Source organism: Rhododendron vialii, chromosome 5a (assembly GCF_030253575.1).
Source record: "Rhododendron vialii isolate Sample 1 chromosome 5a, ASM3025357v1".
NCBI classification, from domain to species: Eukaryota; Viridiplantae; Streptophyta; class Magnoliopsida; order Ericales; family Ericaceae; genus Rhododendron; species Rhododendron vialii.
In genome coordinates this window covers 35592659-35610548 of record NC_080561.1, presented here as the reverse complement: position 1 = coordinate 35610548, position 17890 = coordinate 35592659, and the positions used below count along the sequence as shown (strand labels likewise).

Sequence of the window (17890 nt, the reverse complement as noted above, 5' to 3'; positions counted from 1 at the left end):
CACTCACAACTCTCACTGATTTGTTTAGAGAGAAATGGATAGGATTTCCAGTCTATTCTATATCACGTTAATCTCATAACTTGATGGTAATCACAGACCTTTATATAGATAGACAGGGACCATTTCCCAATAGTCACAACCCAATATGTGACTCTTCACATAGAGTCGCACCCTTTCCAATAGTCACACCCCTTAGACTTCCTTCCATCAAGAAAGTATTAGGCAACTATTCATAAAGATACCATTATATGGGTAATTAACTTAAATCTTATATCCAAGTTTTAATAAATATAATACATAAATACAATAATAAGATGACAAGTCATGTGAGTCACACTTAATGAATATAGAACTAACAAGTGTACCATTCAAAAATAAATTTTGGTACAAGTATGAATTTAGTATTGGAGATGCCTTACCCAAATCAAGCTTTTAACAAAAATTTCTACCCAATTTTTTGAATGAAAAAGGGTAAGAATTGGAAATGCTCTAACTCAGTTTTTACTCACCATGGACTACTGGAGCAAAGTACCATCATACATGTTACTTGTCTAGAAACAACGACGAAAAAATATAACAGAGGTCATTTATGAAAGCAAATTTGTACCAAAAGGGCCTCATAAGTATGGATACATTAAGAAGTCAATATAGCATAGTGGCTAATGGTCTCTGGCCCAATTGACATTTCCTGGTCTTCTCCATATGCGAGGCTAGGATTCGAATTTTGTCATAAGCATTTGGGATTCAAGGTTATGATAGCTTCTGAAACTCACTGTGAATTAATCTACTAACCCCGCTGATGTTTGGCAATAATAAGATAAAAAATCAAGCAAAGTAGTTTGTTTACTATTTACTTTCACGCTTTTGCTCGTGTTTGTGCTTTTGCTTATGCACGTGCATGCTAATTATGGTGACTTTGGTCTTGACAAATAGAGACCAATAATGCAAGCAGTATCAAAATACTAGTAGGTACCAGAAATGTACATAACGGCATGCGGGACCCACTTTTGGGTGCCCCACGAATAATCCAAACAGTTCATAAATTTTAAAATACTTTTTCGTGGGGCACATAAGTGGATGTGTTTAATAGGTTGATCCAATCTTCCAAATTCTTATTCAGAACTTAGGATCCTGAATTCTGACTAAAAACTTAAAAAATTGGTTTGAACACTTACGCATATTCAATTGAGCTGATTTTTTTGTAGACTACTCAAAAAATTATATTGAAATTAATGGACGGTTTGGATTATTCGTGTGGGACCCAAAAGTTGGCCCCGCATAGCGTTATGTACATTTTCAGTACCTACCAATAGTCGTAACGAATGGTGACTTCGAAAACATTGAGTCCTGCTAATGGTACCGACCATTAGCCCACCAAAAATAAAATCGTACTGACGATCGTGCCGAGCCGAAAAATAGGGTGCTTGATCCAACCACTCTACACATATCAGATGCTGTTGATTCCCACGTAAATCCCCTCGATTTTTTTTTATAGAATTTTTTGACTGCTCGGATTGACCGTCAGTACGATTTCGGTGGATTTGGTCGGTACCATTAGACTTTTCGGAATAGATTTTGTAGGAAATGTTTACCAAGTACTCCTATTCTTTAGGAATACTAGTAGTACAGTATTTTTTGTAAATTATTTATCCCGAAGGGTAAGGTCCAGTCAAAGTGTGGTTACAAACTTACAATCAGCTTGGTTTAGTTATGGATCTTTTGTGGGCCCTTTTTGGACCCACAAGAACGATCGGAACCGTTAATTTTTAGACCTCATCGAGAACATTGATTACGCAAAAAATCACATTGATCGGATTTCGATATGATTTATTAATACATTAAGTTTCTATGGAAAAAAGTGTGCAACACTTTTTTGAAGATAAATGCATTTCAATGTTATATCAAACGATATTCAATCAACTTGATTTTTGGCATGGTTAATATTTTCAACGAGCTCTAAAAAGTGAACAATTTCGATAATTTTTGTGAGCCCTTCCCGGGTCCACAAATCGTCCATCACTAAACCAAACTGGTTGTAACCACACTGGACCCTCGCCCTATCCCGGAAGGGGGTAAAAGAAAGGAAAATCAGTTTTTCTTCAGTTGTATGATTCTGAACGGCGCCTCGGGGAGAGAAAAAGAGAAGCCCCCACCGTCGATCCCGTCGACTATAGGCACCATCAAAAAAGTCAAATCATCATCCCCTTGACAAAGAAAAACCCACCTTTTTTCTCTTCACAATACCAGAGATTCCAATATTCCATACTATCGATCCCTCACCGGTACCCATCCGCAAAAGCCACACCCCCCAGAGAGAGAGAGAGAGAGCCCATTGTCTATCGGACATAAGAACCCCTCAGTTTGAAAAACACTCACAACAAAAACCCTAACCCAGAAATGTCGTAATCTTATTGTTGCATTTGATAATAATAAAGATGATGAACAGCAGTGCAAACACCATGATGCCGCCGTCGTCGTCGGCGGCGGCGAATAACGCAGCCCAGTCGCCAGGCCTCAAAACGTACTTCAAAACCCCTGAAGGGCGGTACAAGCTCCAGTACGAGAAGACACACCCTGCCGGTCTAATTCACTACGCCCACGGCAAGACCACCACTCAGGTTTTTCTCGATTACCCATTTCTGCAAATTCATTTTGAGACACAAACCCTGTCGCAAGATTAATTTTTTCAGTTTGAATTTCGTTTTTTTTTTTTTTGGAAGTTGGATACTTTTTGGGTCAATTTTGATGCTTTGGGTTATGCTAATTCATTTTGAGACACAACCCATGTCGCAGATTAATGTTTTCAACTTGAATTTCGTTTTTTTTAGAAGTTGGGTACTTTTTGTGGGGGTCAATTTTAATGCTTTGGGTCTATTTTTTGTTTGGAATTTACCCACGTGGATATGATAATTTTGGAATCAATTCCACTTGGTGAAATTCCCATGGCAAGATCACCACTCAGGTTTTTCTCGATTTCCCATTACTGCAAATTCATTTTGAGACACAACCCTTGTTGCAAGATTAATTTTTTCAAGTTGAATTTTGTTTTTTGGGAAGTTGGATGCTTTTTTGGTTAATTTGGATGCTTTGGGTCTATTTTTTTGTTTGGAATTTACCCACTCGGAAATGATAATTTTTGGTTAATTATGACATTCAATTTCGATCTCGGACAACAAACAATACAACTTAAGTACCAATTTATTAGTAACGCTCCGATTCCCAAACAGCTTTGGATGAACATAAAAAATTTCACCCTTGTAAGGGTGTTGCTGTCTAAACCATTTTCTTTGATGTCTTTAGTTTGCTTAGATATTTTGTTAAATCCAAAAAGAAATTTGGGGTTTATTGTGAATGGCTTCTGGTTATTTGTCAGGTTACCCTGGCTCCTCTCAAGGATAAGCCAGTGCAGGCCCCACCGTCAACTTCATCAAGTATGGGCGTTAGCAGTGGTGTGAGATCAGCGGCAGCGAGGTTCTTAGGTGGTGGGAATGGGAGTCGGGCACTTAGTTTTGTGGGAGGCAATGGTGCAGGTAGTAAGACTGTAAGTGGTTCTAGTAGGGTTGGATCACTGGGAGCGTCAAGTTCAAATAGTTTTGTTGGTACTTCAAATTTCGATGGCAAAGGAACTTACTTGGTGTTCAATGTCGGTGATGCAATTTTCATTAGCGATTTGAACTCTCAAGATAAGGTAGTTTGGTTATAGTGTAAATTCCCCCTTCCCCACACCCCCCCACCCGCCCCCCCCCCGGCGTTTGTCCTATTGGATTCAGTCCTGAAAACTTGGTTGTTCAATGCAGGATCCCCTAAAGTCAATAAATTTTAGTAATTCAAATCCTGTTTGCCATGCATTTGACCCGGATGCTAAGGATGGGCATGATTTGCTTATTGGGTTGATATCCGGGGATGGTAAAGTCTTCTTTTACTCAATAATTTGTCTTTTTGACAAGCAATTTGTCTTGTGAGTTATAATTCGGTTCGTGCATTATTTTTTTTTCCAGTCTATTCAGTGTCACTGAGACAACAACTACAAGATGTTGGGAAGAAGCTCGTTGGAGCTCAGCATTATAACAAAGATGGTTGTGTTAACAATAGGCAAGACCTTGACTATCCTTACCCTATTCTGATCACTCTCCATTTTGCCACATTGCTAAATCTTCAGATATATGATCTACTCTCTCTCTCTCTCTACCTACTTGAGGATTGTCTTATCAGTTTCAGCACTCTCTCATAATGTATGTTTTTTATTGATGAAAAATGTTCATGTTTTGATATACATGATTTCTGATCATTCATCCTGTATTCTGTGAAGATGGTCTCATTGGTTTGATTAGTTTCTCAGCATGAAGGTTGATTATTGGTGTAAATTATCATGTCAGTTATTCTGAAGTGAAGTCAATTTAGGGAAGAAAAGGCATGACAGATAGGTGATATTGCCAACTTAGTTTAAAAGAGTCTTCTTCGCATCTGTAGGTGGTTTCACTCCAAGCTCAGTATTACCGTTGGGCTTCTTGGCTTTGTGGATCGACATGGAAATCGTACTTGGAAAAGTCATAATCGACTTGAGAAGAAGGTAGAGGATTGAGTATCAAAATTGAAATTTAGTGGTAGAGCAGGTAACGGTAGAGCAGGTAACGGATAAGGAGTGGGTGGGGGATGAGAAAATTTGCAAAGTCACTGAACACGTGCAATCCTGTTGTGAAGTGATATTATGTCATTCTAGGAATGATACCAGAAACCAAACCAAAGTAAGTCTTATTTCCTAGTGAAGTAGTGATGTTGTAGTATACGTCTTATTTCCTAGTCAAGTAGCGACGCTATAGTATGATAAGTGAGTCACGAAATTATAACAAAAGCTGTTATTTGTGTTAAAAGATCTGGATTCATTAGAGTACTATATTTTCCACCCTATTCCTAATGGGATGCCATTGGGCTGACATCCAGAATTGTCATGAGAAATCTATTTTACCCCGAAAGTTAGTCTCACTAAGATCAATCCTGGATATACACAAGCGCAATCGTGTGGTGAAATATTGATAAATACTTCCAGTTGGACTCTTATGTGAAGGAAAGTAATGGAGGTACATGCTACAGTAGGATAATATCATTTTTAATCCCTAAAGCTTCCCCTATATTTGTGGTTAGGATTTCTGAAGAAGAGATTAAATTGTTGTAGCCCTGATTCAACTTTGTTAACGGTAATGGACCAAAGGTCCATGTGTCATGGAAATGAACTGACTGAGTATGAAGAGAAATGAACTGCAAATATCTGTTGCTCATCCTATTAGTAATTTTAGGGGATAATATTCATCTTGGAACATCGTAAATGGAACAGTAATAATTACAATGGATCAAAATAGAGGTGCTAACCCCAGGTGAAATAAAGACTTATTGATAAACGTGGAACTCAAAATGAAATTTAGAAACTGCAATTGGTTATTTCATCGAAGCCTTCACGATACATAGAGTTTGAAGTATAAGGAGTAGAAAACCTTAGAGTTCACTAAGGGGCTTGAATCCACAAGGAATGGTATATTGTTATATACAACCTTAGTCAAAACAACTTGCTGGAATTGAGGGGTCTCAATGACCTGGTAAAAGAATTTACAAAATAGCTATACAAAGACTGAATGATTCTTGTGTTTGTTTTCAAGGAACGAGGATGGAAAACTGTTTAACAATGGGCTTTATTGGTGTTTATGGGCTGTGGAGGCACAACAGGGTGTTTGCCAAGGAGGATGGTATGAGTGGGTTTTTCTTTTCTGTTTTCTAGTGGAAAGCACAAAAGAGGGCTTTCAGCTGTTTATGGGCTCTGAAAAGAAGAAGATGCAAGACTTATGTGTCTTGCAGAATTGTTAGCAGTGAGTGCTAGTTGAAATCACCCTTGGTGTAAAAAGTTTTGATTTCTATGTCATGAGAATTTCAGATGAAATAAAGGATATGGATTAGTTAACCAGGGTTAGGGAATCCAGTTTCAAAGAAATGGTGAAAGCATAGTGGGATAACTATGTAGTAGATACCAAACTTGGTTTTGGTTTGGCAAAAAAGCCCAAACTCTTCATAGATTTAAAACATGGAATCAAGAGCTGTTTAGTAGAGCAGATACGGAGATAAGAACTCTATTTAATCAGGGTAAAAAATAAAGTTTCAGGGTAAGCATACCCGTGTTCACGAGATTTTGGAAAATTTTCTTTCAATAATATCTCAGGTCCCTGTATTGGTTGAGTTGTTTTGTCCGTGGAGGAAACCTATTTGATCCTCATTGGTTGCCACTTTTTGCTACTGCTCTTAAGTATTATTTTGCTTCCTAATTTGTAGTAGGGAAGGCTAGTGACTAGCTATCTCGTTGAGAACAACCGGTTATTTTCCTGTTGATTGAATTCGTAAAGGAACTTGACAAGCCAATCATCTAATCTTATCCTTCATTTAATCTCTCTTCTCTAAGACGTGGCAATCCATGTGGATCGAATGATTTCTTTATCAAGTATCAACACAAGAGTTAATCCAAAGGAAAGAGCTGAGGTGGGTTTTTTATTTTCCCCAGTAAAAAAGCTATCCCAAGAAGAAAGAGTACAGGTGAGCTTATCCTGAAACTCATGGATATAACTTTCAAGGTGTTGAATCCTAGTTAAGAGAGTTAATTTCGTTTGGATGGAGTTCTAGCCACATATTACTAAAAAGACCCTTATTGAATGTGTCTAGCTTGTATCGTTTTTCATCAGGAAACAGAAAATTCAGAATTACGTTTTGTGTACAATAATTTTATGCTTCTGTGAAATATTTATTGTTCCTATATGAAGAATCAAGAACTATGTGGTAGAAGTCTATACAAGGTTTCTTGTCTGATTAAGTTATTGCCTTATTTGCAACAGTCGTTGTACAAGTATTGCTTGGGTGCCTAATGGGGATGGAGCTTTCATCGTTGCTCATGCAGATGGAAATTTTTATGTGTATGAAAAGGCAAGCCGTGTATATAGGGAAACAGTTATCAGATTATTCTTGAATTATATGCTTAGAAGTGCTTTGAACAGATTTGTATCCTATTATAATGTCCCTTTTTTCTTTCCTTTCAGAACAAAGAAGGTTCTGGTGATCCTTTATTCCCTGTCATCAAGGATCAAACTCAATTTTCTGTTGCACATGCACGTTACAGTAAGGTATATTGACATGTTTCCTCGCCGTTCAAAAAAAAATATTGACATGTTTCCCAAACTATTTGAAATATATTCTTGTCATTGATTCGTATTAGTCCTCAGATTTGCTTGCTTGTTTTTATTTGGTATCTGAGGTGTTTTTAGAAAGTTTTTCTACATTGGCTGGGTGTGCGAAAACATATTAGCAAAAAAAGAAGCGAAAATATTTCATAACTAAATTACTAAAATTGTAACATACATATGCAACATGTGACAACTTGCTTACAGTCATCCCAGTTACATTGTACCCTCTTGACAATATGTGAATTTTAAATTACTTACTGAAAACATTAATGAATACAGTGCCTTTACTTATTTAAGTTTAGACGTGATTATTATTTCGTAATGGACATCGACATGCTGATTGTCACATAGCTCATTCCTATTTCCTTGATTATTGAGTCTTTTGGATTGCGGTAGCATAAACATAATGAAGGGAGGCCGTGAAATTTTAATGCTTTATCCTATAACCAATAGATGGATATGTAGTGACGATCTATGTTTAGAGCTTCCACCTTCCATTATTGATTTGACTTTCTGTGGTTTCATGCAGAACCCAATTGCTAGATGGCATATATGCCAAGGTTCAATTAATAGTATTGCATTCTCATCAGATGGGACCTATATTGCTACTGTTGGACGGGATGGTATTGTCTTCCTTCCTTTTGTAGCTTATTTCAGTTTGGCCCTTTCCTTGTCCTTTCTTTAATCTGTTTTTAGTTGTTAGTGACACATGAAATTTTAACCAATCAATGAATGTAGGTTATCTACGGGTATTTGACTACAAAAATGAACAACTGATATGTGGTGGCAAAAGCTATTATGGGGCTCTGTTATGTTGCTCTTGGAGGTGATTTTTTCTCCATTAGAGATTACTATATGTTTGCACCTTTTTAGTTTTGAAGGTTTTCCTTTCTTTTTCACGAAGTGATACTGTTGTTCCAACGTGCTCTTTTTAGACTAACTTTTGAAACCCACTTTTGGAGAAATATTGTAATTGACAAAAAGTGCAACTCAACAGTGTGGATGGAAAGTACGTTTTGACTGGAGGTGAAGATGATCTAGTTCAAGTTTGGAGTATGGACAACCGGAAGGTTGTAGCATGGGGTGAGGGACACAACTCATGGGTAAGTCTCTAAATAAATGATATCTGTTTAGAGTTTCTTTTCAATAACGATGAGTTCTATATTCATTTTAAGTGGAGGGTGGCAGGTCAGTGGAGTGGCTTTTGATTCATTTTGGTCACCACCAAATTCAGATGGCTCAGAGGAAAATGTCATGTACCGGTTTGGTTCGGTTGGCCAGGTATCTTTTTTGGATCCGTACTCCCATAATTTCCTTTTCTCTGTTTTATTTTGTTGTGTTGAGCATTATTGGCTATACGGTCCCTAGTCATCTAGTACGTAAATCAGTACATGTATCTTGCATTTTTGACTTTCGGATGTCTGTTTATCTGTGAAGTTCTCAACTGACAAGTGGTACCTATAGAACTCCATACAGGCTGTGATGGTTCTCAGTGGTTATTGCTGGTTTAGTTTATTTATTTTTGTCCGCATCCGACTAGTAGTTGCAGAATTATTTGCGGTCGATTATATACATCAAGCTGAATGGTACGATGGTGCCTAATAGTGACTGGGCAATGACGTTTACGAGATTTATTGGGCTTTTTACCTTGAACATTGGACATCAAAGTGAGATTTGAGGAATTCCACAGATACCATCCTTTAGGATATAGTTTGTCAGTTCCTTTAATAGAGTTACAAAAACCTGTTAGTGTTGATGGAATTTTTTGAATATACCATCTGTGAGGGTGTAGCTTGGAAGAACTTTGTGATGGGATTGATGCAACCGAAGATAGGATGCTCATAGAGATGACAGCCATGGTTGAATCCCACCACAAATCCATGATCCGAAGACAGCCATACTTGCTCACTTCCATTTTCTGGAATTTCTAAACTTGAGCTTGGCACTGCACGGTCTTGTTCAGCAGTTGATTTCTCTTTTTTTGATATTCTATACTATCATTATTTGATTGCCTAGTGTCTTTTAGGACGTGTCATTCACCACTCAATGGTGTTATACAGGACACACAATTACTTTTCTGGGACCTGGAGGTGGAAGAGATTGTTGTGCCCCTACGCCGAGCTCCCGGCGGGTCCCCCACTTTCAGCACCGGAAGCCAGTCATCCCACTGGGACAGTGCCTGCCCAGTGGGAACCCTACAACCTGCCCCAAGCATGCGAGACGTTCCGAAGCTCTCTCCAGTCGTTTCGCACCGGGTCCACACTGAGCCTCTATCAGGTGTGATTTTCACTCAGGAATCTGTCCTTAGTGTCTGCCGAGATGGACACATCAAGATTTGGACGAGACCCGGATTTTCCGAAGCCCAATCATCAAACGGTTCGGACTCTTTGCTAAATACCACACTGAAGGAAAAGCAATTTAGCTACAGACAATGACGAAATAGGGATCTTCGTTATCTAGACAAACTGGAAACGTACAATTCTGTTGAAGTGAGGGTCGGTCTCGTCTTTTCATCTGGTTGGTTTGCACAAAACTGGAAGTTGGTGGCCATGAAGACTAATGACGATATCTGTTGCGCTATGATGTGGAGAAGAGATTGCAAAAACCCCACTCTGTAAGTATCTGTCTAATTTGATCACAAGATGCCTGAGCAGAATAACGGAAGTTGGTTCTTTTAAGTGTATTATTGTTTGTAGGGTTTTGTTTTGATTGACCTCCTCCTCCTTCTTCTTTGGAGTTGATTAGCTTTTCTCATCTTATTGTTAGTATTTTTTCAGGGATTGGCATTCGATAGTTGTAGTAAATTTCTATTAATAGTATTCGATTACCCATCTTCTGGCATGCTCAGAATTGTCATGCTATTTGTTGGTTTGAGTCTTAGTGTTGCGAGTTGTAATGTCCCCTTGAGAGAGAGAGAGAGAGAGAGAGAGAGAGAGAGAGAGAGAGAGGATAAACTTTTCTGCTTGCTGTGTGGGATGTGAAACCCAAAACTTGCTGTCGAAATGCAGTCGGAGGACAAGATTCGGAGATCCAGAGGGAAAAGGGGTGCGATTACAGTACTTAGAATCGAGATAAACTAGTGCTGAGCATTTCCAAGGAAGTTCTTAATTCCCAATGAGATTGAACTCCCAAGCCTTGTCAATAGCCAGTTAATTCTCTGCTTCAAACTAAAACAGATCCATACCCAAATAAGATTAGGCCGGAAACATAACCATGATAAGGGAATACAGTAAAGGTACAAGGGAATACAATAAAGGCAAGGGCTCTGTGGCTGCCATGGTCTGAAATTAGTTACGGGAGTCATTACTGAGTATCCACATACAACACTTACACAGCAGAACATGAATGCTTAGCCACATGGTATAGGTTTAGCCTAAACAGGGCCATTAAAAGGTGTTTGGTTGGGCAGCAGTGGTGGTGAACTTTGATTCTGGTTCTCGGTGGCGGTGGGTGGTGGTCGGTTGCGTCTCCGATGGTCAGCAGTTGGTGGTGGCGGTGGGTGCTGGTGCGTGGTGACTGGTGAGGTGGGCAGAAATAGGTTTGGTTTGGGGGAAATATTTGAAAAGGGGAGAACATGAAGGAAACGGGTCGGGGCGGGTTTGGGTATGTTCTGACCTGACCCATTGCACCCCCCCTACAATTGACCTGTATTCGACTTGTCCATATTCAACACCCGACCCGTTCCAATCCACCCAAACCCACCCATTTGCCACCTTTAGGTTTAGGCAATTCAACAATTTTCATCACTAGGAAAAGTAAATAAGAAAAGATTCTAACCCCATGCTCCGACAAGTCTCTTTGACAAGTTGGACACTGGGAGTTCAATCCAGTCAACAAGTTCTAAACTATAGCTGGACAGTAGAGCTGATGGAGAGAGAGTTGGACTGTACAGTTGCAGGACAAATACCAAACCCAATATTTCAACCGAAACTTAACGTTATTATACACAAGCTAAGAACCAGTTCTTGATCTACTATGGCATTCTGCACAAAATGTTTCTTTGTAACAATAATGAATTAGCTGCCACGCTATACTCTGGACTCCCCAGTTTCAGGGGGAGCAGTTGATTGTTGTGTATTTGAAGTTGCCGGCGGCTGAGTTACCTCCTGAGAAGTCGAATGTTGATTTAACTGGAAATCCCATCTATCCCTCAGTTTTGAAAACTCAAGAAGAACAGAGGTCCCACACATTGCACCTCCAAAACCAGAAAGTGTGGCAAGAAGAACTGCCAGAACAGCCTGCATTCTAAGCTGTAGCAATCACACAAACATACAGAAACAATTAGGGGATGTTCGATGTTTTCTGTTTCCTGTTTGAAAACACAAAACATGTTGGCAAGCAGTTCTCAATACACGTTTTGCAGATATTTTTACGACAACCCATGTCTTGGAAAACACCACAAAGATGTTTTGGATTCTCGGAAAACACGACGGGTGCATTTGTTTTCTGAAAAGGGTAACACGAAACTGTATTTCAATGGCATCTTCAAATCTGTAAGAACCTCGTTGGGCCTTGCACGTGCATCTTTTTTCTACCCGATTCTAGAGGTGGATTCACATCAGTTGACTTGGATCCCAAAAGAGCCAGGAATATCAACAGAAATCTCTTACAATAGGAAAGCATTGTGACTCTGAATTCCACATAAACCGTTTAGGTTGCGTTTGAATTTACTAGCAGTTCTCAATACACGTTTGAATCCCACTGATGTGAAACATATAATCTTTAGTTTATATTTCAAGAAAGGATTTGGACTAGATGGATTTGGAAATATGCAACTATAGTTATTTCAGATCGATCCATTTATGATCCTTCTTGACACGTATTTTAACATATACATCTTGACTCTATGCAATCATCTACTTTAGAGTCACAAGTTTACATCCACTAGTTAAGCTTCCTCCATTTTTACAGAGTTCCAACCTCATCTCCTTCCATATCATAATCCACTCATACAAACGGAACTTTATTCGATTGGAAAGTCCTGAAACAAAGAATTTTAGTTAACTCTTACCAGTGAATAGAAAAGATGCGCAAATAGAACCACCAGTGAGAACTGAATAGCAGCATACAGCCAGGCAAATTTCCTCCTCACTAAGCACAAAGTGCAGAGAAATCAGCAGAGCCCACAGAAGATGCAAAATTCATGCTTCTAAATAGGGTTCCAAATACTCAAATTTAAACTATATCTACCTATAGTTGTTGATGTCATGGATGCAAGGAGACCTAAAAAGCAGGAAAATGGCAGGGATATGGCAATTGCGCCCGATCCCATATTTGAAACCTGAACATGGAAAGCAATATTAGGGACGTGGTGTTATGCTTGAAAGTATTGTGCCTGGAAGTCAATAAACTTACCAAAAGCTGCTCTAGAAAACAAAAGTACGCGAGCATGCTGACAATGACCAGAACAGGAACATCCTGCCAAACTCTGAAAATTATACAGATTTGCACATCAGCTCACAGCCCCACAAAAATACTGACAGCAATTCAATCGTAATGGTGCCAATAAAAAATAAATAAATTGTAATGGTACCGGGATGAAAGAAAAGAAAATTTCATATCAATGGCAAGTCCTTAAAACAACAGCGAAAACATGGCATCAATCAAGTACTAAAATAACTTGGGACATGATAGTTATTAAAGTTTATCTCAGAACATGGAGAGTGATGTGAAGAATACCTATTTAATCTCCACATAACATACTGCTTACACCCTTAATATAACTGATGTGTGCCAACAACATAAATAACTAGTACGCCATGTCCAATTGACTTGCACCAAAAGGATAATTTACACCAGAGTTTTAGGTCACCCATCAAAGACTTACACCTTGGAGTGTCTGCCGTAATCAACATAACTAACTTGCACCAAAAGTATAACACAAGTAAGTCGGTCAGCCACAACAGCTTGCACCATCAACATAATTAAGTTGCCCCTAAAGCATAAGTGATTGCTCCCAATGTAACTGACTTGCACGATAATATACTTGATTATAATGCACGTTTTGGGTTGGTCACCAACAACAGACTTGCAACATCAATATAATATAAGTGATTTCACACGTGGAAAACTAATGACTTGACACCCTAAATCCAAGTAAAGTGATACCATTACTATTAGGAAATGCTAGGAGGTAGCCTATATTACCATGGGATGCTATTGTAAAAAACTGATATGAATTCACTAAATTTAAAGAATTATACAGCTCTTGACAAAACAAAATAGTGAAAACAAATCCATGTAATTGACCCCAATTGGTTGGGAGTCTGGGAAACAAGGCTTAGTTTAGTTTGGTAATATAGCGAAAACTACGAGTAGTCATCAGCAGAGGGTACAATACAAAAACCCAATTGATTAAAACCTGATTCAATCGAGTTAACAACAGGCTCCACCAAGCCTTTGAGTTAACTTTTTCGGTCCTCAATACATGGAATGCACTTGGCAATATATTTCCAATCACCAAAAAAAAAGGTAAAAGAAGGAATGCAAAGATGGAATCACAAAATCAGAATGGGTTCCTTTTTCCTAGCCAGTTGCAGGAGAAAGCCTCATTAACTTGCCTGTATCGAGCAACTTCAGTTTGCCGGGCTCTATTTCCTCGCAAGTTACGGGCTTGGGCATTTTGAATTCGGAAAAGAATGACAGGTAGATTCTGAACCTCTTGTTTGCACACATCACATGTCTTGTTGCCTTTGATGCTAAACCATTTTACAGCACATTCTCTGTGGGCCAGTGCAAGATCACCTTTGCAGCTACATTCCATCTTAAGAGTGTCACCACCCTCCCCAAGCTCAACCAAACAGATCCTACAAACAGCTTCTTCTTCGGGAATATCATCACCAGCATCATAATTTCCATCTGAAGTACAAGACCTTAAAAGCATAGGTTGGTTATCGCAAGCTCCAAAACAAGTGTCAAGTTGAAGCAGAAAGTGTAAACTAGTACTGTAGTACGGTCCCAGAGTTTGCATTTTCTGTCTGTTCTCTATTCCTATATTTCTTCGTTGCCGATGATAATAAGAGAAATTGATTTATGAACGCTCAGTTTCTGCTCTCATTTTAAAGAATCACCATCTAATAGTTAAGTTAAGAACTTGGTGACAGCCTGACAGGAAACTTCTTAGACAATAGGAAGAAATTTTTCTCCACATATTTTTGTCGTAGTCGTAGATTTCTAGCAGTTGTAATCATGAATCTAGTAATTTTGGGGCCAGTGAATCCAAAACTAGGTCACAAGCACTCGTCGGTCAAAACGTTGAGGTTTGGCCTTTTTGGGTTGTGAGTGAAGCATACTATTCTTGATGAATCACTGCAACAAATGGGATTCTCCAATTGCTGAGAAAAATGCCAAAAAAAACAAACAGGATTCCCAGTTCCTTGTATTGGAGTCAATTCCATTTGGCACTAGTCTCCAAAACTTAGTTAAGTCAATTCTTGGGTGACTTCTAGATGATAATTGGAAGTTAATGGACAATGAGTTCCTTATATATTCCATAAGTTCTATTTACAAAAGAAGAAAATTAGGAGACAATTACCAGTATTGTTTGTTGGACTTGTGGTCAACGTTGCGGGAGTTCCTTCGGCAGCTCGTGGAGTAGTGGGAACCACACGAAACACACCGCTTAATGAATCACCCTGTCTTATGCTTCCATCTTTATTTAACACAGGGACTGAGTGTGAACGATGAATAGAAAGCTGAGTCCCGCTTTTCTGCATAGGAGATAACATTATCAGAAGCAAGTACAGATGTGGAAAACATAGGTGGGAGGAAAGTTCAAAGTGGGTTACGTTGATTACTGAAACAGCAAAAGGATATGAAATGTGGGAACTTCTAATGCTACCTCTAAGTGTCACTACTAACCACGGAAACTTAAACTTGAAGCCAGTACACCACTAGTCGATGAATCTCAGGCAACTATAGAGGCTACTGGAGATGCGTCTCTAGCATTATACATGATCACGATTACAATCTAGTACCCCCATAGTAGTGCAGAATAAATACAGAAACTTAAACTTCAAGACAGTAGCATTATATATGATTATTATATAAACCAGGACCCCGTTAGTAGTGCCAAAAAAAAGAGAGAGAGAGTATGATAATAACCCAAGTGAATACAGAAACTTAAACTACAAGACAGTAGCCGATTTAGACAGTGCACAAATGGAATATCCAGAACCCAATTGGACTCCATAATGAATGAAACTCACTTTCTTGTTAGCCCATCTTTCAAATAAACCATACAATGAAGCAGAATGTATTAAGACTTAAAGTTGCTGACGAACTCAGCAGATTCTTCGTATATGCATATGACTTCTCCTACGTGCTCTGAAATGACAAATTTGAAGGTGTGGAGAGTTTGGATTTTGGCGTAAATAAGACTTTTGTGATTGACCATGAAGATCATGAAAGAATGGCAAACTAGTGGTAATAATGACAACTGCCAAGAGTTTAGAACAATTTGTACTGTTAATAGTACTCAACAAAGAATTTTGAAAATCTCTGATCATGATGTTCACTCCACATAACAAGGAATCATTAAGATGCTTAACAATTAACAGCTCTCAAAGCTAATAAGGGGTAAATACTTACAGCATATGCATAATCATCCACTGTACTCCCTCCATGCATAGACTCTGGATTTGAGTGTATAATTAGGATGCCTGGTAAAGATGAACTTCTTTTCATTCTGGGAGTGAAAAGTTTTGTAAGAGAGGATGTCCTTCGACCCAAAGACTTCTCCATTGGCGACTCTCCCAAGGCTAGGATTGCAGCTTTCTCAATTTCCGAATTAGCAGTACGAAATTTGAAGCTCAATTTTGGAAGAAGGCTTTTCAGGGATGATTTACCTCTAAAGGGACTTGCAGATTCATTGAATCGAGGGTATCTAGGGCTAGGAGCGGGCGAAAAATTCACTCTTTTAGGAGTTTGATTCGGTGTTTGGGGCATGTTTATCCTGACAAAATCCCCATTAGAGTTCTCATTTGTTCTTGAGGGTATCTCTAAGGCAAGGCTTTGCCTTTGCCGTTGTTGATCGGTGGGTGATTCCTCCATTATTTCGCTCAATTCTACAACCTACATCACACGCCATTAATTAGAAAAACGCACATATCCAAATGAAAACAGTTTGCTAAACATTAATCATGAATTTCCAATGTGAAAAGCACTTTCTTTTTTAACATCAATGTGAAAAGAACCTTTTTTTTGGGGGGGGGTGACGAAGGAACCACTCCACAGAGCATACCACTGCCCCAACCGCCAGGTACATCCTGGATACCAACCCCCGCGAGGAATCGAACCCTGTCATTTTCCAGGCAATGAGCTCGCCCTTACCGCTCAAGCAAACCCGGGGGTGGTATGTGAAAAGCACTTTGAAACCATAGATTCCAATAATTCCTCATTAATCATTCAAAATTCAGCGCAATGGCGGCGTTTCGGACCTCTAACACTCGGTTAGGGTTCAGTCGTAAGGGTTTTGGGTGCCATTGAAATGCTAAAACAAATTTGTTTGGATGCACAAAAAAAAAAATTCTAAATGGCGCTAGTTGGGTGAGCAACCCGCCGCCAAGTGCTTAGGCCTCCTAAGCGCCGCTGAGCGATTCAGCATTTTTTTCCAAAATATATATATTTAAATATTTTTAAGGCAATCAAGCACCGCCAAGATGGCCGCATAGCTCCGCCAAATCTCCCTTAGCCGCCAAGTCAGCCGCCAAGCACTGCCTATCCGCCGAATGAGCGGCTGAAAATGAGCCGCTGAGGGTAAAATTATGGCGCCGAGCTGCCGCCGAGGCTGCCATTTAGAACACTGCCTGTCACTTGAATGTAATCCATAAAAAAGACCAAATGCTTTTAATAATGGACAAAATTTGGAGATACCCATCACAGAATTCAGGCGAAACAACAGATTTAACTCCCAGATATGACTACAAAAGCTACAAATCCTGTTCAAAGCAAGGGGGGGAAAAAAAAGCAGTGAAATTAAGCCAAAAGGTAAACAAACTACCTTTGGAGTACTAATTGAGCTGTTATTGGAAGTCCTTTCATCCATTTCCTTAGCCGGAGACTCCTGTTCTTCACTTTCCATAGCCTATAGTAGTATCTACGAGCTTCTGTATGGGTATCAGATGGAAGCAAACTAGCTACGTAAAATCAACAAGAAAATTCAATGAGGACGTGTTTTCATATGACAACTGAGCAAACAGGGATAGAAGAGAGAAAACCCACACATAAAGGTTTTATCAACTGCCACCAATTTAGAATTTAAGACTTTAGAGAGAGATTGAGTCAGAGAGAGACAGAGATGGAGAGGGGGACGTTTTCACTTTTTCAATGACAAGCTTCGCCAACTACTGCTAGACCCCTTTTGAGTAAAAAAGGATTTTTTTTTTCCCTTGCTTTTGAGAATGACACCACCTTGAGCAATGGGACAGTTCACATTAAAAGTACAGAAATGCTAGGGTACAACAAATCATGTACAGCAGCGGCGCACAGATCCATTTTGCATTTGTATCAAGTCTCACAAAAATAATTGGAGCCGTTCATTTTGTTCAAAATATATTTTTTAGGGTCTCTGTAAAAAATCATCTCAATCTGATATCGGTAAGAGTGTTTACGAATCATACAACTTTGCTTCAGAATTTGGCCTCAATTTTAGAAGCAAAGATAGATGATTCGTAAAC

General features: G+C 39.0%; 2 protein-coding genes across 3 annotated transcripts; one reads left to right on the top strand and one right to left on the bottom strand.

Moving 5' to 3' along the window:
• Positions 1–2088: 2088 nt before the first annotated feature.
• On the top strand, positions 2089–10055 carry LOC131327062 (catabolite repression protein creC-like). Its single transcript, XM_058360055.1, has 11 exons — positions 2089–2618; positions 3374–3688; positions 3798–3906; positions 3999–4092; positions 6870–6957; positions 7071–7154; positions 7744–7837; positions 7953–8040; positions 8212–8317; positions 8403–8495; positions 9275–10055. Exons 1-11 carry the CDS (start codon positions 2436–2438, stop codon positions 9647–9649), a joined length of 1629 nt encoding a protein of 542 aa, XP_058216038.1. The 5' UTR covers positions 2089–2435; the 3' UTR covers positions 9650–10055.
• Positions 10056–11104: 1049 nt separating this feature from the next.
• Positions 11105–17518, bottom strand: LOC131327063 (uncharacterized). Of its 2 annotated transcripts, XM_058360056.1 has the most exons (8): positions 17215–17517; positions 15804–16286; positions 14749–14923; positions 13775–14072; positions 12570–12642; positions 12405–12495; positions 12226–12305; positions 11105–11464 (listed from the first exon to the last, which is right to left on the bottom strand). In XM_058360056.1, the coding sequence occupies exons 1-8, from the start codon at positions 17293–17295 to the stop codon at positions 11243–11245; spliced, it is 1503 nt and encodes a 500-aa protein (XP_058216039.1). In that variant the 5' UTR covers positions 17296–17517; the 3' UTR covers positions 11105–11242. The 2 variants fall into 2 exon arrangements, with proteins under 2 accessions (XP_058216039.1, XP_058216040.1); XM_058360057.1 differs by lacking the exons at positions 11105–11464; positions 12226–12305 and adding an exon at positions 11917–12195 and having other exon boundaries at positions 17215–17518.
• Between the last annotated feature and the right edge of the window lie 372 nt (positions 17519–17890).

Excerpts from the sequence above, each read along its gene's own strand:
- LOC131327062 (XM_058360055.1), top strand. The coding sequence starts at position 2,436 with ATGATGAACAGCAGTGCAAACACCATGATGCCGCCGTCGTCGTCGGCG. Across the intron at positions 3,689-3,797 it reads ATTTGAACTCTCAAGATAAG|GATCCCCTAAAGTCAATAAA; the intron begins GTAGTTTGGTTA and ends TGTTCAATGCAG. Across the intron at positions 8,496-9,274 it reads GGTTTGGTTCGGTTGGCCAG|GACACACAATTACTTTTCTG; the intron begins GTATCTTTTTTG and ends GGTGTTATACAG.
- LOC131327063 (XM_058360056.1), bottom strand. The coding sequence starts at position 17,295 with ATGGAAAGTGAAGAACAGGAGTCTCCGGCTAAGGAAATGGATGAAAGG. Across the intron at positions 16,287-17,214 it reads GCTCAATTAGTACTCCAAAG|GTTGTAGAATTGAGCGAAAT; the intron begins GTAGTTTGTTTA and ends CGTGTGATGTAG. Across the intron at positions 14,924-15,803 it reads TGGATGATTATGCATATGCT|AAAAGCGGGACTCAGCTTTC; the intron begins GTAAGTATTTAC and ends TCTCCTATGCAG.